Source organism: Nothobranchius furzeri, chromosome 5 (genome assembly GCF_043380555.1).
Source record: "Nothobranchius furzeri strain GRZ-AD chromosome 5, NfurGRZ-RIMD1, whole genome shotgun sequence".
Classification (NCBI taxonomy): domain Eukaryota; kingdom Metazoa; phylum Chordata; class Actinopteri; order Cyprinodontiformes; family Nothobranchiidae; genus Nothobranchius; species Nothobranchius furzeri.
Window position 1 is genome coordinate 28,397,548 of NC_091745.1, and position 21,176 is coordinate 28,418,723.

A 21,176-nucleotide genomic window follows, 5' to 3' on the forward strand; every position below is an offset into this window, starting at 1 on the left:
TCTTTTCCAACTCCTTGGAAGAACACGAAACCAGACTTTCTCACGTTCTTGAACGGCTTAGAGAATACGGACTCAAGCTATCACCAGATAAGTGTCGTTTTTTCCAGACATCTGTGCGTTATCTTGGACATATAGTATCTCGAGATGGCATAAAAACCGATCCAGATAAGGTGGAAGCACTCAAAACATGGCCGAAGCCTCAGACTTTGAAGGAACTCCAATCTTTCTTAGGATTTACCGGTTATTACCGACGCTTCGTTAAAGATTACTCAAATATTGTCAAGCCACTAACATCTCTCACGGCTGGTTATCCACCCAAACGGAAAAACTTTAAAACACCACCATGTAGATCAAAGTACTTGAACCCCAAAGAACCCTTTGGGAATCGTTGGAGCCAAGACTGTGAGAAGTCCTTTCAAACTATTATTGAAAAACTTACCACTTCGCCAGTTCTTGGCTACGCTGACGCAAAACTCCCATATCTAGTACACACAGATGCTAGTACGACCGGACTCGGTGCAGCGCTATACCAAGTGCAAAACGGTGTCACACAGGTAATCGCTTATGCAAGTCGCGGTTTAAGCTCTAGTGAAACTAGGTACCCTGCGCACAAGTTGGAGTTTCTAGCCTTAAAGTGGGCCATAACAGATAAGTTTCATGACTATTTGTATGGGAACACATTCACTGTCATTACTGATAATAATCCGTTAACTTACCTCTTAACAACGGCAAAACTCGATGCAACGAGCTATCGTTGGCTAGCTGCGTTGTCCACCTATAATTTTGACATCAGATACCGTGCAGGTACACAGAACATTGACGCGGATGGCCTGTCTAGGAGGCTGCATGATAAACCTGAAGACAACTCAAAATTCACTGAGGAATGCCAACGACTAGATGAGTTCCGATCTCATCTTTTATCCTCTGTCAAAGAAGTCGAGCTTCAACTTCAAGCCGAAGCAGTGAAGGCAACATGCCAAAAGCACATGGTCTTGGATGAGACTGATTCTCCTTGTGGTTTAGTTCAGTCACTTGCCATGTCTGCAGCGGCCATTCCAGACCTATTCCAGTTGGAAGACAATAGTGACAGTTTCTTTGCTGTGCCCAAGTATAACCATGCTGACCTTGTCTCCTTGCAGAGGAAAGATCCAACCATTGGCCGAGTCATTCAGCTGCTTATGACTGACAATAAACCGCCAACTGATACTATTGCAGAACCCCCGGTGGTTCTTAACCTTTTGAGAGAGTGGAAACGGTTTGAGTTTCAAAATGATTTACTGTACCGGAGACGCCAATTAGGACCAGAGACATCATTGCAGTTAGTCTTGCCTGATTCATTACGTTCAACAGTCATGCAAAGCCTACATGATGATATGGGGCATCTTGGGGTTGAACGTACGACAGATCTCATTCGGTCCCGTTTTTACTGGCCAAGAATGGCTAGTGATATCGAAATCAAAGTTAAAACTTGCGAAAGATGTATCCGTCGGAAGGCCCTCCCTGACAAAGCTGCTCCAATGGTGAGTATTACCACCACCAGACCTATGGAGTTAGTTTGCATGGATTTTCTCTCCATAGAACCAGACAGTAAGAACACTAAAGATGTCTTAGTGATTACAGACCATTTTACAAAGTATGCAGTGTCCATCCCAACCAAAGATCAGAAAGCCACCACCGTCGCGATGAACCTGTGGGAACATTTTTTAGTCCACTACGGGTTTCCTGAGCGTCTTCATAGTGATCAGGGACGGGATTTCGAATCACGTACAATCAAGGAACTTTGTTCTTTACTTGGTATCCGTAAAGTCAGAACGAGCCCTTATCACCCTCGTGGCAACCCCGTTGAACGGTACAATCGTACATTACTCAGCATGTTGGGAACTTTACAAGCCACTGAGAAACATCACTGGCGCGATTTTGTAAAACCACTTACTCACTCGTACAATTGTACAAAAAATGACGTGACGGGATACTCTCCCTACGAGCTAATGTTCGGTAGGCAGCCTCGGTTGCCTATAGATATTGCCTTTGGGTTACCGCATTTGAACAAGCCCTCTATAACTCATTCTCAGTATGTTAAAGAACTGAAGAGTCATCTGGAACAGAGTTATGACATTGTCATAAAAAACTCTCAAAAAACAGCGAGGAAGAACAAAGAACGGTTCGACAGAAACATTCGTGAGTCCACACTAGGTGTGGGAGATCGTGTTTTAGTCCGAAATCTTCGCTTAAGAGAAAAGCATAAATTAGCAGACAAATGGGAGCAAACAGTGTATATAGTTCTCAAACAGATGGAAAACTTGCCAGTATACACTGTAAAACCAGAGAACGGAGAAGGACCCAACAGAACACTCCACAGAGATCTTTTACTGCCTTGTGGTTTTCTCTCTTCATTAGAAAATGAAACAGAACGCGTTACGAAACCTAGCAGACCTCATACAAGACAGAGTTCAGCCTTAGAACCTGACCCAGATGAGCCACTTGACGAAGAGGTAGATGAGTTTTATTACTCTGATCTTCCACAAGTGCTAAACCGACCATCCTATCAAATAGCGGTCACCTTGCCAAATAGGGAACTCATAGCAGATTCAGGACCGGTAAATAATATTCAACAACAAAACACACTATCCTTACACACAGGGGATCGCAAGGAACCAACCTTAGCTGGTAATGAAAATGCTGAATTGTCCTTACTTGACAAAGGCATCAACACCGAAACATTCTTACCTGACAGAATGAGTGAAACTGCGACATTCTTACCTGAAAGAGTGAAAGAAGCAGCAACATACTTACCTGAAAAAACGAAAAAAAACGAAGTATACTTACCTGACGTAGAAACGGGGGATGAAACTAACACAAACCTACCTCAATTGGATGGTGTCCTAAAGTCGCAGCAACGTGATGTAAGTTTTGAACCCATCATACACGATCAGACACATACATCTGAAAAGACCAAAGTCTTAGAGAATAGCTCATCAGCTCTGTCGGAAACAGAGAGCTCACTTCGTCCTGTCTCAGTTGAGAATCAAACCGAAACGGATGAGCATGATACTGTGCAACCAGAGATGTATGTCAGGAGATCTGAACGAAGTAGTCAGCCTACTCAAAGACTAACTTACTCTCAATTGGGCAATCCACTAGTGACCGTAGTTAGGTCCCTTTTCCAAGGACTTAATAAAGCTTTTATTGACTCTCTTACTCAAGAAGTTGTGTACCCCGTAGAAACAATGCACAGGGACGTGCATGATATTTAATGGGGGAGGATGTAACCCATAAGCTAGAACCTTAATGAGGTATTAACTAATTGGCTTACTAATATGATCCATCCTCAATTTAGATAAAATATAAAATATAAATTAAGGAAATTAACAATACTAATTAATAGATATCTAATTAACTAATAGATAATTTCATAATGAATTATTGGAAGGGTGAATAACTAAAATAACGAGTTTAATATTAAACATCGGTTAAAACAAGAATCTTGAACATCACTAACAGAAACAGAAGAGGAAAGCTGTATACTATTGGTCCAGGTGGGAATCTGAAATTTCATTGGCTGAGAGAAATAAGTCCCGCCTCCGCGAAATAAAACCGTGCGACGCAGCTGAGCGAGAGGAAAGACAAACGGCTGTGCAGCACGCAGATACAGAAAGCAAAGACTGAGCGGTTAGAGAGAGAGAGAGAGAGAAAAAAATACAACGGTCGAGGCCGTGAAGAACCCTGATTTGGGTGCCGCATAGATAGAGGGAGAGGCGGACTTGACTCCTTCTAATAAGAGCTAGGAACTTGGAACCAACGCGGTGAGTAAAGAAAAAAGAAGAGAAAAAGCTAACGATGCAACTTAAAAAAAAAAAGGAAACTTAAATAGCTTATCAAATTAATTCCATTCTTATAGATTTGTGTGGAGACGACAGAGTGAACCAATCCTCTGTAGGAGGGAACCGTTGGAGCGCGTTGGTGAGTGAATGAGATTAAATTCAGTAAATTATTAAATTCAAAAAGCTAATTACAGCAACCGAGGTGACAGCAGTGGGCTGCTAGACGTTAGATCCCAGGAGTTAACATCTCAAACTACCAGTTAACGGTGGTAGGGCATATAGGAGTTAACGGCTCAAACCGCCAGTTAACGGCGGTACGGCATATAGGATTCCCAGGAGTTAACGGCTCAAACCGCCAGTTAATGGTGGTACGGCCTAGATGTACAAGGTCCTCAGGGGCGTTATAGCTAACGCCATAGAATTAGCAATGCGTCCCTTAACCAAACATTTAATAATAAAAAAAAATAGATAAATAAAAATAAATAAAAGCTAACTGATTAGGGAGGAATTATTTTACAAAGGTGGACCAAAGGACCAGGATTTATATTTTGTTGAATTTTGTTATAGAACATTTTATTTATTTATTTATTTATTTATTTATTTATTTATTTATTTATTTATTTATTGTGTTACAGATATACAAGGTGTCACAATGCTGTATAGAAACACAACTAAATGTATCCTTGTTGTCATGAATGTATTTCTTGTTGAATAGTGTAGAGTAATAGAATCTAACTGAGCCTATTGAGCTGAACAATTGTTGTCATATGTAATTATATTTCCAGAGCTACTGAGAATTATTTTAATAGACAATCAAATTGATGTTATGTTAGTTGAACTGTGAACCCAAACATGATTGGCTATGCCAATAGAGTGAAGCATTTGTTTAAGTCTGTAAGACTTTATGCTGTGATGTGACGAGAAGGGTCGATGCCAACTTGCTAACAGTCCTGTTGTTTACAGGCTGGGTTTTTTTTTTCCTTGGGTTTGATCCCGACTCCTATGATGGCTCACTTGGAACGAGAACTGGATTTCTTCCTGACGAGGGAGATGGCGAGCCTTAACCACTGAACGAACCAGGACATCTCAAGTAACTGAAGAGCAGACTGCTCTCTTCTGTGAACAATCTCAACGGTGCGGTAGGAAAAAATCGCACCACCGGACTCTGACTTTCACCCCAAGCGTGGGGATTTGACTTGACGCCGGCTGACTTGTGACTCATATGATCAAATCTCATACCGAGCATTTTACTATTGTCGATTGTTTTCATCTGTTTTTGTGTGTTATCTTTATGTGTTATATTTCCCATTATTATTAAAATTTAGTATATAAACCGTTTCATGCTATACCCGTGACTCCAGTCATTCTTAAACAACCTCCAATTCTCCCCGAACCTAATTATTGGCCCATTTGTTTATTTTCTCTTTTAATTATCTTATTGTATCCTGTAATCCGGTTACACAATGTTCCACTGAGAAAATTTGTAGCCAACAAACAGGTAAACAAAGATAATGTTGTCTTCCATTTGTCCTCCTGCAGAAAATACATCCGCTTTGCTCTTTGAGGTATTCTAGTCTTGTTCTCTCCTTTGTGTGATGTTGTTGATTTAATTAGACTTTTTCACTCCAGTTTTAGGTATGATTTAGTTGTAAGTCTGCTTTTGGGTTTTTACAGACATTTAGACTTAAAATGACATCATTGGGCACAAAGCATTGTCTTTGTAAATAAAAAAAGCATTTTTCTATTTTTATTACAAATGGGCAAATCAAATTTAAATCACCCAAAATCTGAAATGATTAACTATTAAGAATTATCACCAGAGTTTGAGTCATTAACTTATTTCTGGGGTAAAAGTGACTTTTTAGCATTTTTTGAGTCTGAAACAACCGTCTGAATCAGGCAGCTGCAGAAACTTGAGTGAAGAATATTATATGTACTGATCCACATGGCTGAGATGAACGCTCGTCTCATGACCTGGACTAGAGTCCCAATCTAGTCACATTCAGATCAGATTCAGAGTAGAAATGAAGCTAGATGGCCGAGAATTCTGTTGGCTGCAGAAGGGAATCACAATAATAATTAAAATAATTCTCATAGTCGATCTTGGTCTCAGTAAAAATGTATTGGCTGGAATCTGGATCTTGTGTTAGTGTTTTATCCATCCATCCATGCCTGGAAAAACTCCAGATACTCCTGCTAAACTAGATGCTCCAACCACCTCATGTTACTTCTTTCAATAAGGAGCCGTAGATTTACTCCAGCTCCTCTGGGATGAAGATCCCAGCCTTTTGTTCCAATCTGATCCTGGTTGTTCTACAGGCGAAGATCATTCCTTTTATTGCCCTTCCGTTAACAACTCATGATCAGGTGAATGTTTAAAAGGACTTGTAAATCCAGCCTTGCTTATGCTGGTGAAGGTTGTCAGTGATCCAGGTCCTGGTAATCCAAAGGGTTCAAATGAAGGCAACTGGATTTCTTTGGTTTCTTGAAGATGTATCACTTCTCATCAGAGGAGCTTTGTCAATTCTAACTGGAATATGGGAGAGTCAAGCTTAAAAACTGTAGTTATTGTTATTTAATGAGCACAAACCACTCTGGATACCCCGCCTCTCCATCCCCTGATGAGTCGTTAGCCTCAATAGAGCTCCGGACGTCACATGACTCTCAGAGAGTAGACGCCATGTTGGCAGGCAACAAATGTAAACAGAATGAACGGGATCGGCTTGGATTTTACTTCGTCTGAGTTTACTTCACACTTTAAAACCGAAGAAATTATTTTATATAGTCAGAAATTAAATAGACTAAACATCTCCGACCCTTACCGTGCCCCTGGGATACTTTTTAAAAATGCCAGAAGCTGTCGGAGCGGACCTGGCCGGGGAATGCCTTGAGATTCCCCCGGAGGAGCTGGCCCAAGTGGCTGGGGAGAGGGAAGTCTGGGCCTCTCGACGCCACTGCCCCCGCAACCAGACTCCAGATAAGCGGATGAAAATGGATGGATGGATGGACAAATAACAGATTTACACGTAAGTAGTTTAAATAGAGTGCTGTGCTGTTTGAATGTATAAACTGAACGCCAAGAGAAATCACTTGTTTGATTGTTTTCCGTGAATAAATAAAAATGTCAGGCAGGAACGTCTCAGGATCTGTCTGAGATCTGTCTCGGTGAGACAGATAATAGCAATCCAAAGTGCTTTTTACGTGTGATCTGACAATTGATCAACCATTGCTTAAAAATGAAAAACAGCTTAGCCGGTTAATTGCTGTGATCATAAAACACGTAAACGGCAGCACGCAGAACTCACGAGGCAACGTTTTATGTGACGTTTACTTGTTGCTATGAGTAATAAGACAGAAAAAGCCATGCCAAAATAAGTTTAGGAAGCCCACTAAGAATCATGATAAAAGCATTTAAAATAAATACCATACACAGTTGAGGAAACGTTGGTTTAAGTACCTGATATGAAGCGGTCGCTGCATAAGCGAAATCCTTTACTCTCGGGATCCCACAGTTTCATTTCAGCCCGGTCACTAGCGCGTTTTATTACAATGATCCAACGTTTGCGGCGCTCCGGGGCACAACAGGAATCTACCATATTTCCCGTTTGATTGAGTTTTCTGACAATAACTAACAAATAGTCCAGCTTCTGCCTGCCAAGATGGCACCGTTTTGATGTGAACTGTTGCATGCCGGGAGAAGTGACGTCAACTCCCGGAGCTCTCGGACTCTTGATTGAGTCATTAGCCTCTATTGAGAGGGAGTTGTTGTGTTGATTAGATGCAGGAAGGTGTGACCCTAGACTGAAACTACTTAGGAATGAGACTCAAACCAGCATCACAGGTACTGGAAAGGTGAAATCATTCCTCCCCATCCCCGCATATTTCTCTCCTCCTGCTCCCTCACATCATCACACAAACATACACATAGGACCTTGGGGGGTGGGCAAGTCAGGGAGTGCGGGTATGGACCCCATTTTGTGCTCCAGTGGGTGATGTAAGTCGAAATGCAAATACTGGTCTATGTGAGATGGTTTCCTGTAGACTTCAATGGGTTCCTGATATTGTTCAATTTGCACAGCACAGTCCGAGAAGGGCAGTTGGTTGTTGTGGGCATCCACCCTGGTGAACTTGATGTTCTTGTCCACAGCATTAATGTGCTTGGTAAAGTCTTCCACTTTCTTCGTGAGAGTTTTGTGTCGTCCACAAACCTGAACCAGCGGCTTGGTATTGTTCCAATGTAGGAGCTCTGCTCCTTTTGACGACAAAGTACCAGACCACAACTGTCATTACTGCAGAGGAAGTCCTTGATCTGTTGGTCCATCTCTCCTCCATCCTGCCATCCCTCAGGCTCAAGACAGCAAAGTGTCACAGCTCCAGGATGAAGCAGAGATTTGCTAACACCCCACCCCCCACCCCCCCACCCCCCACCCCGAAGAGAGAATTCTAGTTTTTCTGGTCAAATTACTGATTTACTGAATACTGAAAGACACCTTTTGAGTGGAAAAAATATTTTAATTCAGATCAGCTTCTATAACAGCAGAGATGCTACTCCTCTGAGCTTCTTCAGATCTCATCTCTTCCCACTGAAAACAGGGCCGCTACCGCAGCTCTGATGAACCTGGGCCAGCACCGACTCGGTGCCAGCACATGTGACCAATTACGAGTTAGACGAGGACATGCTGTCTCATGATCACTAAGAACAGAACCGATGGACAGACAGCAGAGCCATATGGGTAGCTGAGTTCTGGACTCCACATGTCAAAGTTTGTCAGAAAGCAAGCCAGCCAGAACATTCAGAACTCACACTGAGAGCGCTGGGACTACGCATGCTGGACTGGGATTGTGGCAGTCGGAGCTACTTGCGGCCATGTTTTGCACAACAAAGGTGAGAACTCCTTATTGTTGAATTTAGAGCAGAGCAGGTGCGAAAAGGTGTTGCAAGCATGAGAGGCTAGCTCAGCTGATGTTTGATGCTCCGTTTGGAGGAGGTGGAGGAGGTAGAGGAGGTAGAGGAGGTGGAGGAGGTGGAGGAGGTAGAGGAGGTGGAGGAGGTAGAGGAGGTAGAGGAGGTGGAGGAGGTAGAGGAGGTGGAGGAGGTAGAGGAGGTGGAGGAGGATGTTCTAGTGGAAACACGGACATTCCAGCCTCTTTGGAACATGCGTCTCCACTGCAGATGAATCGGAGTGTGTCTTCAGCTGCCTCCTGCTGTTTGGGATGAAGACTCAAACCCAACCCCGAAACACCTGCACTGCTGTTGCTCCCTCCCTCCTCCTCCCGGGTTCTTTGGGGAGGGAGGTGTGGCAAGTAAGCAAAACTGCCGCTCCCTCCACCTTTTTCTCTCTTGTCTCACTCTCTACCTAATCTGTTTCTCATCAGTTTTCATTTATTTCATGTCTCCCTGCTCTTTTTTGCTTAATCCTGCACTGGAGGGGAGGGGCTGAGGGGACGGTGTGTGTATGTGTGTGTGTGTGTGTGGGGGGGGGGGGTCTCTTTCTGCTCACTTTAACCTTTAAACCTATGTTACAGCAGCTTAACCTGAGGCTAGACTTCATCATGCTCCTGCAGCTGCCTCTTACTTCCATCTGCAGCCCTTCTCTCCTCCTCCTCACCCCTAACACTGCCTTCCCCAACCCTCCGTTCCGTCCTCTCCCTCCCTCCCTCAACACCACTCCTCTCCACTCACTCTGCAGCCTGGTAGACTGAAGGCAGCCTCACTACGTGGAGGGAAAGAGGAGAGAGGCTTTCCCAGATTAGAGCAGCAGCAGGAGGAGGTGTGAGGGATAACGATGGAGGCCAGCTTTGACACTGAGGAGAGTTTTGATGATCCCTCCTGTCTTGCCCCGCAGCCCCCCGGCTCCGTGTCGCCAGCCAAGAGGCAGATCAAGGAGGTCAAGGAGACCAAGACCACGGTGAGAGTCCCCCTTCCTCTGATGGATGTCTGTCCTCTCATCTCCTGATTCATTCGGTTTGTTTGCATTAAAGCTCACAGCTGAAGTCACGCTGGGTCCTCGTGGAGTGGTGCTGCTGTGTTTTAGCCTGATCCATTGTGTTTTATTAACTTTATTTATCTTTCATTTATTGCCTAGCACAGACTCATTTAAGCTTTGGTAACATTGCATGTTGCTCTGCTGCAGATTCATGTTCGTATAGCCTCGTCTGACCGTCTCTGAGCTGCGGCTCATCTCATCCTCCTCCTCAAAGCGCCCCACGTTAAACCCACCAGGGCCACCCAGGTCACTCAGGACCTTGATGGCCCCCAGCAGGTCCAGGTCCAGCAGAAACAGGAATGTGAGTTGGGTTTTTGTGGGGTAGGTTTGTGTGAAGAGGCTCAGACAGGAGCTGGAGTTACATAACCTCATCTCATAATGGGGGAGTAATATTGGGAAGGGTGGCAAGGTAGGCAGAGGAGGGGTTCATGTCTCACACTCGCTGGGCTCGCTGTCCTGCTGCCACCGCAGGATCTAGGAAAAAAAAACATCAGACCTGCAAGATATGCAGCAAGTCCAGTTTCCATGGTGACAAAAGCAAAAGCAGCAAATAATGGTGAGGAAGTGGAAACACCAACAGGAGAAAAGAGGGAGACCATTCATATGTTCACTGATGATGCAATGTTTGGAAAACAGACGATTCCTTTCCCAGAGGGGTGTCCACCATGTTGTTTAGGCTTCACCTGCATCCTTGGATTTCTCCTGCAGAGCCGAGGAATTTCTCACATCTGGAATTACAGAGAAGATTTATCAATAAAAGACACAAAATGTCTGCTTTTGAGTGAAACCGCAGGTGATAGCAGCTGTCTTCTACCCCACCCCCATCACCACCCAGAGGTGTCTTTTTGTTCACCACGATGCACCTCACATTACACAATCCCTCCAGTTGTCATGGAGACGCACACATCCGTGACTGATGGGAAACATGGACCCTCACAGGATTCTTCACACATCAGAGAGCAAGGATGCAGCTGCTCTGCAACCTTGTTTTCACCTTCAGGATGAGTGACCAATCAGAGCAGATTCCAGATTTTTAAACAAACATTTTGAAATCAAACGTCCGCTCACGCGCGGTCCAACTTGTTGCTCAGCATCCAGCTCTGACGGCGGGACTTCTGACTGGTTTGTCAGGCAGGAATGATTGGAGTGTTTTGTTGTGGAAAAGTTAATCGAAGGAGGGAGTAGAAAAGAAGAGGTGGGGAGGTTTTTTTTTTTACTGCAAAAGCAATTTGTCGCTTAGCAACAGTGGCAGTACATCCTACATCTGCTGAAATTTGCTGCTTAGAAATGGACATTTGATTGACTGCCAGGACATTATTTTGAACTCGCGGGCCATTAGGTTTTTGCCTCCGTCAGGGTTTTTTCTTCTCTGCAGCAAATAAATGGAGCAACAAAAATAAATGTAGAAACAAAGTAAAACAAACCCTTGTTGCGTGAAGTCTCATGAGGACAAAATGTCCCCGTTCACAAAGCTGCCTGATGGAAGTTCCTCTCAGCTTTGTTTTGGGTTATAGACTTGCTGCAGCTTCCAGAGTCTGAGGGTTTGACGTTTCCTGAGCTGGGATCGGCCTCGGAGTGAGATCTATTACATGCTGGGTCACAAAGGTAATCTGTATTAATATTTAATCCCCAGCCCTGCAGCAAGTCACCAAGCGGCCATAGAGAAGTACGTTAGTCCGACAGGCTTCCTTGAGATGAATGGTCTCATTCGGAGCGGGGTGTGAGGCAGGAAAACAACGCTGCTGATGGATGTGGAGCCAGTGTAATGGAAAATCTGGTGCCCGTGACCATCAGCGTGACCTGTGAGGCAGAAAATGAACAAAGTGACTGTTGAGGACAGAGAGAAGAACACACCGCTGCTCCTACAGTGTCTAACCCTGAACATGTCGGGGTTTCCTCCTGACTGCTCCGTGAAGGAAACAACCTCGGGTGTGTTGTTTTTCAAATTTGGTCAGACTAAAGAATCCCACCACAGGTCTGATGCAGACAAGTTCTTCCAAAACGAAGCAAAAACAATAGTTCTGTTTCATTTCAGATCATAACCAGAACAAAAGCATCAAAATGCAAAAAGAAGAGACAAGAACAAGGCGCCGTAAAATAGAATCAAAGATTTATTGTTTGACCAGAGCTCCCAGTTAGGCTGCTGGAAATGCTGTTGTGGCTTCCTGAAGGACATCCATGATCTGGAACCCCAAACATGACGAGGGTCTTCAGCCAAGAGGAATGCTGTGACCTAACCCCTCTAAACAAACCCAAACAAGCGTTCCAGACAGGTTCCCGCGACGCCTCTGACTATTTGAAAGGGAATTTTGACGAGAATGTTTCAAACAACAATGGTTCAAATTTTGTTGACACTTGTGTGAGAAAACTGGGAATTCTCCATTATGGTTTTTGGAATTCCCCTCATGGCTCCTGATGTGTTCCTTCACTGAGAATTATTCCTCCACCTGTTCTGTTTCGGCTCATCCTCCAAATGAGACTGTGAAATACTTGGAAATGTAAAGTCTCCAGGCGATATTAAAAGCTTTTTGTTCTTCCGGTCTTTTTAAAAAGCGTTTCACTGTGCGCCTCTCTTGTTTGTCTTGTGTGTTTCCTTTTTCCATGTTGTGCTTCTTTGTTTTACTTCATAAAAACATCCTGGTTTAAGCTGCAAATCAAGACCTGGACTGTGCACAAATGATCAACATTGATCCCTCGCCTTATGAAGATTAAAGTTATTAGAAATAAAGTTATTCTTGTAAATTTGCTAACTAGAATTATTACTACTGTTTAACTAAAGAGTATTTAACAGCCTGGTTGTTCTGTATAGAAAAATAAAGCCAAACATGCACCAGACACAGTACACACAGCTGCTTCCATGTTGTTAGCAGGTAGAACTCACATGTATAAGCAGGTGGGGCAAGGCCGGATTAACCACATGAGCAACCGGGGTCCACGAACTCTAAAGGGCCCAGGGAAGCAAGGGCACGAGCAACTATATGTCCTCTTTTCCCTGGACATGTCCACTTATCACTTTCTGTCCGGGGCATCATGGGGGGGGGGGGGGGGGGGGGGGGGCAGGGATCGAATTACGGGGGAGCTGGATGTCCTACACATCCAGGGAGAGCCGGAACAAACGTTTCTACCTTTATTACATCATTCATGGACTCAGCGTTGTTGGTGCTCTCCAGGCTGCTGCGTCCAGCGCACAATCCATTCTCAAAGTGACGCAACCAAAAAACTATAATTAACACACGATCGTTCATATCCGCACATGTTCTCTATTTTCTGTTGAAAAGTAAAATGTAGGTAGATTTATCTCCACGACACGTTTTTACCAGTAAAAAACAATAAGTTATACACATGTAATATTTATACATCTGAAACAATTCAGATCACCTTCAACACTCAGTCACACACCCAGGGCCGTTTCAAGACATTTTGGGGGCCAAGGCTAAATGATGCCCCCCCCCCCCCCCCCCCCCGAAGCCTCTGTGTAATTCATACCCTCTCCAGTAGTGTTAGTTATACAGTGTTTGTAAAAGCCCCTCAGGCATGACTGACATGTTCTAATATTATCAGATGAAAAACTAAATTATCAGACATGCTGTCTCATCTGCTTCTTTTCTAAACTTGCAAAAAGTAACAAAACCATTTGAAAGCCACTATTTGTGGATTCTCTGAAAGTTTCCATGGCGTGTGTGACAACTTATTTTTTCATTGATCCTATCGTCTAATCTCACAGCTGAAACAAGCATCCTTAATAATCTGTGCACAGGAAGCTTACCGATGCTGTAGTAAAACAAAAGGTATAATACCGTAAATCCTCTAATACAGGCCCGGGCCTGTATTTGACTCAAGCACATCAAGCTCCAGGCCTTTATTGGAAGGAGGGCCAGTATTAGAGGCAGGCCTCTATTTCTAATTGAGCAAAATGAACTAATGGTTCGCTGGAGTTTTTGACAATTAAAATTGCGCCCACATTTTCAAAGTTAAACACATTTCTTTTAACAACGGTAGTTTCTGCTTCAGCCCTCTCCCCCCTCCCCCTGCGCAGCGGCCGCAAACTCACTGATGCGCCTGCAGCCTCTCGGAGTTCCTGCTGCTCTAAACATTAAAATAATTATTTCATTTTCTGTTCCTCACTTCTGATTACCTTCAATGGTGTCTGTTTGTTGCAACAGCAGGTACAAAAACTAACTTGTTTTTATTTGACTATTTTTCTGTCCTGCCTGTTTATTATCTTCCTGCATCTCCTCTCAATCCTAAAGAGAAACTGCTACCTGGGTTCATATATATTCACCTTATGAGCAGGGGCGTTGGACTGGGGGGGGGGGGGGAAGGGTACCGTTTACCCAGGGCCCACTGCAGGGAGGGGCCCTGAGACAGCTTTGAATAAAAATGTTTTATTGTTGTTGTTTTTTCCCCCCAACTTACTTAATGTCTTAATAAACTTCCCTTTACCTGGATAAAGAGGTTAAGAAACAGAATTTCGCCTTAAAAATAATAACTGAATAATCTCTGAGGCATCTATCACCCCTTAAAAATGTGCAAAGTGGTTTAGTCCACACCAGCGGCCAGGGGCTGCACGGCCGCATGTACAGCTATGAGACATCTCAGATGCCAACAGCCAGAGCTGGAGGCAGGAGAGTCAGTCATGTCTTTTCCCAAGAAAGGGAAATCTGGCTTCCAGAAAAGAAAAGAAGGAGAAGGAGGAAAAGTTAATTGAACAGAAGCAAGTAGAAGGACAGTGAGCAGCAGCAGCAGAACACAGTTTTAGCTGATATTAGCTAGCTCTCAGAAGCTGCATTCATGTTAGGTGTTCAGTGTTAAACGCCTTTAGTTTCACCATCAAGATCAAATATAAATTAATTATTGTTATCAGTGAAAACACTAATTAATATATATATATATATTAATCAGAATTATTATCGGGGGGTTGCCGTCAATTAATTTGCGGACCTCGCAGTAAAAACAGGTTCACTCTGTGTGGATATTTCAGCTCCTTCCCAGTCATGGACCAGGACAAACTTGGTATCGATGGATTAGCGGTAATCTCAGGAATGTGAAGCTGCCACTGTTTTTCGTATAGCATGATGACACTGGTGTTAGAGGATTGTTATTGATTTGGTTAGATATTTTAAGCCTATTTTAAATTTCTTCATATTTGATTTTGAAAACAGACAATCTTATAATTTGGCTGATAATGCAGGGATTATAAAATTTAGAGTACATTACATTCACAGAGAGAACCTGGTTTATTTCATGTCATATGTATTTAATATATCAATATATATCAGCAAAGCTTAACATCATGAACCATGACAGACATGACTGAAGAGCAGATGAAGATATCATGCCAGGCACTGATGAGAAAATATTACAAGGATCTCACAGCTGAATTAGAGAATGAGATGCTACACCTGAGAACAATATATGGTGCCACATTTCCACACATTCGGTCTCCTCTTGAGCTGCTTAATGCCATCTACAGGATGCAATTACAGAGCATTTTTGGAGAAGTTTGTATTGGAATGAGAATATTTTGCACACTACCTGTGACTGTTGCTGGGGGTGAACGGGCTTTTAGCAAACTGAAACTGGTGAAAAATTATTTGAGATCAACAATGTCCCAGGATAGACTGAACAGCCTAGCTCTTCTTTCTATTGAAAGCCAATTAGCCAAAGGATTGGACTTTAAAGATCTCATAAGTGATTTTGCTAACATGAAGACCCGTCAGTGGGCATTTACTGGAAAATAAATTCCAGGATTTTTGTTTGAACACGTTGTTGGCAAATAAAAATAATTATATGTGAAGTCTGGGCATTTCACTTTTATTATGCTGGCATTTGTATTTGCTCAATATAGAGGTTAAACTAAGATCATATTTATTACCTTGTCTTATAGCATGACAAAAAATGTGTAAGAGAGATATTAAGTAATTGAGCATGGGGGCCCACCTAGAAGACTTGTACCTAGGGCCCAGAATTTGGTGCTATACCCCTGCTCATGAGTTACCTTTGAACTGCAGTTCTAAAAGATCTACCGACCGCTAAAACAGCGCAGCGCTCGCTGTTTGGCGGCCGTATCAGTGATCAGTGCGTCGGAGGATAAGGTGATGCGCGCAGCGCCCCGCTCCACAGCATGCAGCGAAACGCATCAGGCGCAAATAAAAGACAGAAAACATTAAAGGAAATGAACTGACATGAACGATCGCGTGTTAAATTAGTTTTTGAGGTGGCGACACCTGATTGTTACTGTGGCCGTGCTCAGGAGGCAGATCTACCGACCGCGAAAACAGCGGAGCGCTCCCTGCTTGCCGGCCGCATCAGTGATCTGTGCGTCGGAGGACAAGGTGAAGCGCCCCGCTCCACAGCAGCGATACACATCAGGCGCAAATAAAAGACAGAAAACATTAAAGGAAATGAACCGACATGAACGATCGCGTGTCAGTACCTACGGTCTGGCACAGCGCGTTGCCCCACCCCCCGAGCGCAGGAGCTTGTCACCTGCTGATAGCAGGCTGCTGTCTTTTCCGAGGGCTGCATCTTGCCGGTCATTATCACGTGACAGCGACTTGTCGACAACAGGCATAAAAAGTCACTATAGTGAAGTTGACTAGTTCATACAACCCCTACTGCTGCTCCCCAGAGTGTTCTGCAGCATAATCAGCATGTTCTCTTTGAACTTGATAGTGTAATGACCTGGCTGGGGTTGTAAGCCAGGTGCATTCTGGGTATTATGTTATATGTGTTTCCTATCGTTCTGCTAGTTCCTATGTGTTGATTTGCGTGTTGTGTGAGTGTTATGTAAGCCACAGGGAAGGTGATGTGTGTTCTGTGGAGCGGGTTGAATTAGCATGGTTAACTGACACCGTGACTCTGTGTGGTAGGAGCGTGATAGAGGATGGGTGTCTGTAGTTACAAAGCGTTGAAGAAAAACCCTAATAAAGGTCTGCGTGGACCTCCACTGCCTCCTGCTGGTAGATTTGGGGACTATAACCCTGCCGCTGGGACGCATACTTGCTTGTTACCACATTCCATCCGGCCACAATAAGAGACCGGCCATTATTTACCTCCACGGACTCCGACACCGGCCAAAATTGGGGACCCGGCTTTTAATTGAATACCGGTCTGTATTAGAGGCTTGGCTTTTAATTGAATACCGGCCTGTATTAGAGGATTTACGGTAATTTATTATTAATAAAACCTTGTTGCAGCACTAAAGCAGAAAAATGAGATTTTGCAATAAATATGCTAATTATTTACATATGAATTGTTTTAGAGCCCTTTTATTGGCAGAATCTGATATTAATTTAGTTCTTACAAAAAATGGGTCCCAAAGTGGTTTGTGTGGCGTTGCCATAGTGTGACGTCATAGGCACAGATCCCCTGTCCTCTTGTTTGGAAATGGAAATATGATCACCCTATATTAAACAAACCGCAAAAGCCCGGGTGGACAGTTTAACTTTGAACGTCAGTTGAAAGAGGTTGAGAGTCAGTCTCTTGCAGACTGACCAATGAAGAAAGGGCCTCAAGTTAAGACCCTCTCCTCATTGGTCAGTCCACACGAGGTGGGTCAAAGGTTATCCTGAGCGGGGTTACGTGATGTCAGGCATTCAAGTATTGAGTATATTTACTGCATATTACAGTAAAATATTCTGTATGTGACCATATTATGGGTCGTGATGATGGGGCCTTTTAATATTGTTTCCCAGGGTACAACAAAGTGTTGATCTGGCACTGAGGTGGGGAACGGTTGTGAACAGGGAGACAATTCTGTACATGACACCAACACACATACAGACTCAGGGCTTCTTTAAATGAGCTGCAGGTTTTAGCCGATCTGTAACTGATCTGGTTGAATTTGTTCTGCAGCAGGTGGAAGCAGTGCCTCTTAAACTGGTTTGAAATAAATGTTTCTTTAACAAAAGTCTGAGCCAGTTGAGATTTTTCTCTCAGCTGAATAGATTTCTGCAGGACTAGTGCGGTTTTTAGATTTTTTACAGAAAAGATGAAAATCCCTTCTAACTGTTGATGTCTGAGCTGTTTTTAAATAGCTGCACAGTGTTGTTAAAAAGCTGCATCCTGGTTTATTTTGGGAGGGAAAAGCTGAAATCAGCTGGTGGATGTTTGCGGCAGAAGCTTGGTGCTGAGCTGTAAACACCGTGAGCCAGAGCAGTTCCCTGTGTTCGAGGGTGAAGCTTCGGGTCCGGAAGCCCGTGCAGCTCGGCTGGCACGAGGGAGGGGGTGCTGGCAGATGGTGAACATTACATAATTGCATCCAGGGTGTAATTGAAGATGCTGCAGAGTCTGTATTCAGGCCGATTAACTGTAGAAACACAATTTAATGTGTGTTTAATCTGAACATTAAGTGTTTTCTCCTCTGTTTTGTTGTTTTGTTGAGTGACAGCATTGTCCCTGCATCCCCTTGGGTCTCTTCTTGTATCACAACATTCACTCACGTCCTTCTTTTCTTTGATCTCCTGTTAAATGTAATTTTATTTTCTCTTTGTTTGGGAGATTTGCTGTGTTTGTGACTAATCTTAGGTAATATTCAAACACAAAACAATTAGTTTGTCATAAGCTTATTCAGCTAGTTTTCTTCTTAAAGTCATCACTGAACAGCTAAGTTTGAAATAAAACATGAATGATAATCAAATAACTGCTTTGACTTTACATTTTTTCTGAGGTGTCTTCTGATAGATTTGTTTCATCTGATTTTCCTAAATGCAGCACAGCTGGTTGACATATTTGCTCCTGATCTCAGAACTGTGGAGTTCATCAGGGTTTTGTTTTAGGACCACTTACACTTTTGACATAACTTTCCTCTTTGAGTATTTGTCACAACGTGCCGGTGAGTGGAACGGAGGTGAGGATCCACACGCTGGGGAGGAATCAGGCAGATAGACAAACTGGGTAACATAAAAGGTTTTAATAAAAAATGCATGCAGGACATGGGAACAATGAGCCAACAAGAGACACAGAACTGGAGGGGTTTAAATACAAGAGGGCTGGGAGCTTGGGTGATTGGAAAACAAGAGGCAGGAAGGAGCAATTAACAGAAACACATGGCTGAACAGAATGGGGAGACAGGACAGGGTGTGAGAGTACCCCCCCCCCCCCCCTCCCCCAAAGGGCGGATCCCAGACGCCCATAGGAACACAGAGCAGGGCGGTAGGAGGGGGACCCGGAGGGAGGGCCGAGAGGGACCGATGGAGAGGAGGCAGGGACCAGTTGAGTCCGGGGGCCTGCGTCAGTGGCAGAGGAGGAGGCGACGACGGGCTCTGGGGGGCCTGCGTCTGTGGCAGAGGAGGAGGTAACGACGGGCTCTGGGGGGCCTGCGTCTGTGGCAGAGGAGGATGCGACGACGGGCTCTGGGGAGCCTGCGTCTGTGGCAGAGGAGGAGGCGACGACGGGCTCTGGGGGACCTGTGTCTGTGGCAGAGGAGAAGGTGACGATGGGCTCTGGGGGGCCTGCGTCTGTGGCAGAGGAGGAGGTAACAACGGGCTCTTGGGGGCCTGCGTCTGGTGAGGGGAGAACCGGCGGTGAGCGGAGGCAGAGACGCCGGAGGAGACGTCCTGGACTTGTGGACTGGAGGCAGCGTCGACGGCCACTGCACTGCAGGCGGCGTCGATGGCCTCTGGACTGCAGGCGGCGTTGACGGCCTCTGGACTGGAGGGGGAGACGTCGGCTTCTGGACTGGAGGGGGAGGCGTTGACCTCTGGACTGGAGGGGGAGGCGTCGACCTCTGGACGGGAGAGGGCGTCAACCTCTGGACGGGAGAGGGCATCGACCTCTGGACGGGAAGGAGCGGCGACCTCTGTCGGCTTCTGGTCCGGAGGCGCCGGCTTGTGGTCCGGAGCCGCCGACTTCTGGACCTGGACTGTCGGCTTCTGGTCCGGAGGCACCGGCTTCTGGACCGCCGACTTTTGGACCGGAACTGTCGACTTCTGGACCGGAACCGTCAACTTCTGGACCGGAGGCGTCGACTTCTGGACCGGAGGCGGAGCCGCTGCAGGAAGGGCCACCGACTTCTGGAGTGGAGGCGGAGCCGCTGAAGTCGGGACCTCTTCCTTGGCAGGTGCCGCCGTACTGGGCGCTGACCACTGGACAGGCTGGCCTGGGGGCAGAGCCTCTTGGACAGGTTGGCCCGGGGGCGGAGCGTCCTGGACCACTGCTGGAACTGGCGCTGACTGAACTGGTGGCACGGGACCTGGCGCTGATTGGAGTGGTGGCGCAGGACCTGGTAGAGCCGGTAAATGGAAAAGCAGGGAGGATAGATTGTCCAGCTGGCACTCCTGGAGACTGAGGATCTGACGGAGTCGGACCAGCTCAGCTCGGAGACCGGCGACCTCTGTTGGATGGGCTCCGAGCTCGGTTCTTTGGCCTGGAGATGAGAGAGCTGCTGACTGGACCGGAGGTGGGGCCGCTGGCTGGACAGAAACCTTCTCCTGGAGATACGGGGAGGATAGGGTGTCCAGCTGGAACTCCCGGAGGCTGACGAGCTGACGGATCTGGCCAAGCTCCGCCTGGAGACCGGCGAGCTCTGTCAGCTGGGCTGTAGGCATGGTTCCTCCGCGTGCAGATGACAGAGGTGCTGATTGGACCGGAGACGGGACTGCTGTCTGACTGGGGGCGGGTCCAAACTGGCGCACCGGGCCGGGGCAGCGGCGAGCTCGTGGCTCCGTCCTGGGACAGGGGTGACAGTGGAGTCCGGCATCCTTCCCGACGCCGCAGACCAACCCCGGGGGAGCACACAGCCAGCCTGGTGCCCACATAGCAGGAGCAGTCCATCTGAGCCTCCCCGTCCAAGTCTCCATCCGGCTCCGGGAGGGTGGAGAGGATCGCTGAGGCCCGGGCTCGGCGGCGGCGTCCGCGGCGAGGCGAAGCCGGAGGAAGAGGAGCCGGCCGGTGGTCCGTGGCGAGAAACTGGAGCAGGATCTCCCAAGGGATAACCTCCCCGCTGGATCCTTCCGTGGGTTGGCTCATTCTGTCGACGTGCCGGTGAGTGGAACGGAGGTGAGGATCCACACGCTGGGGAGGAATCAGGCAGGTAGACAAACTGGGTAACGTAAAAGGTTTTAATAACAAGCGCACGCAGGACATGGGAACAATGAGCCAACAAGAGACACAGAACTGGAGGGGTTTAAATACAAGAGGGCTGGGAGCTTGGGTGATTGGAAAACGAGAAGCAGGTGGGAGCAACTAACAGAGACGCAGGCTGAACCAAATGGGGAGACAGGACAGGGTGTGACAGTATTAAGATAACCAGCTGGTTTCCTTGTTCTATATTATACAGACTCTGATTACTTCTAAAAAACATTTCGTTTTTTGACTTTACAATTTTTTATTTTCCGTTAGTTTTGTAGAAGTTGTTGTTGTTCTC

The 21,176-nt window shown here is 45.7% G+C and overlaps 1 protein-coding gene across 2 annotated transcripts in view; it reads left to right on the plus strand.

Annotated features, from left to right (window-relative positions):
* Positions 1-8,547: 8,547 nt before the first annotated feature.
* gas7a (growth arrest-specific 7a) overlaps positions 8,548-21,176 on the plus strand; it is a 28,866-nt gene continuing 16,237 nt past the window's right edge. Inside the window, exons 1-2 of one of the 2 annotated variants that reach the window (XM_015974699.3) lie at positions 8,548-8,706; positions 9,668-9,730. In XM_015974699.3, coding sequence (XP_015830185.1) covers positions 8,689-8,706; positions 9,668-9,730 — 81 coding nt within the window. In that variant the 5' untranslated portion in view covers positions 8,548-8,688. Of the gene's footprint in view, positions 8,707-9,479; positions 9,731-21,176 lie in introns of those variants that run through there. The other variant, XM_015974698.3, reaches the window with a different exon arrangement.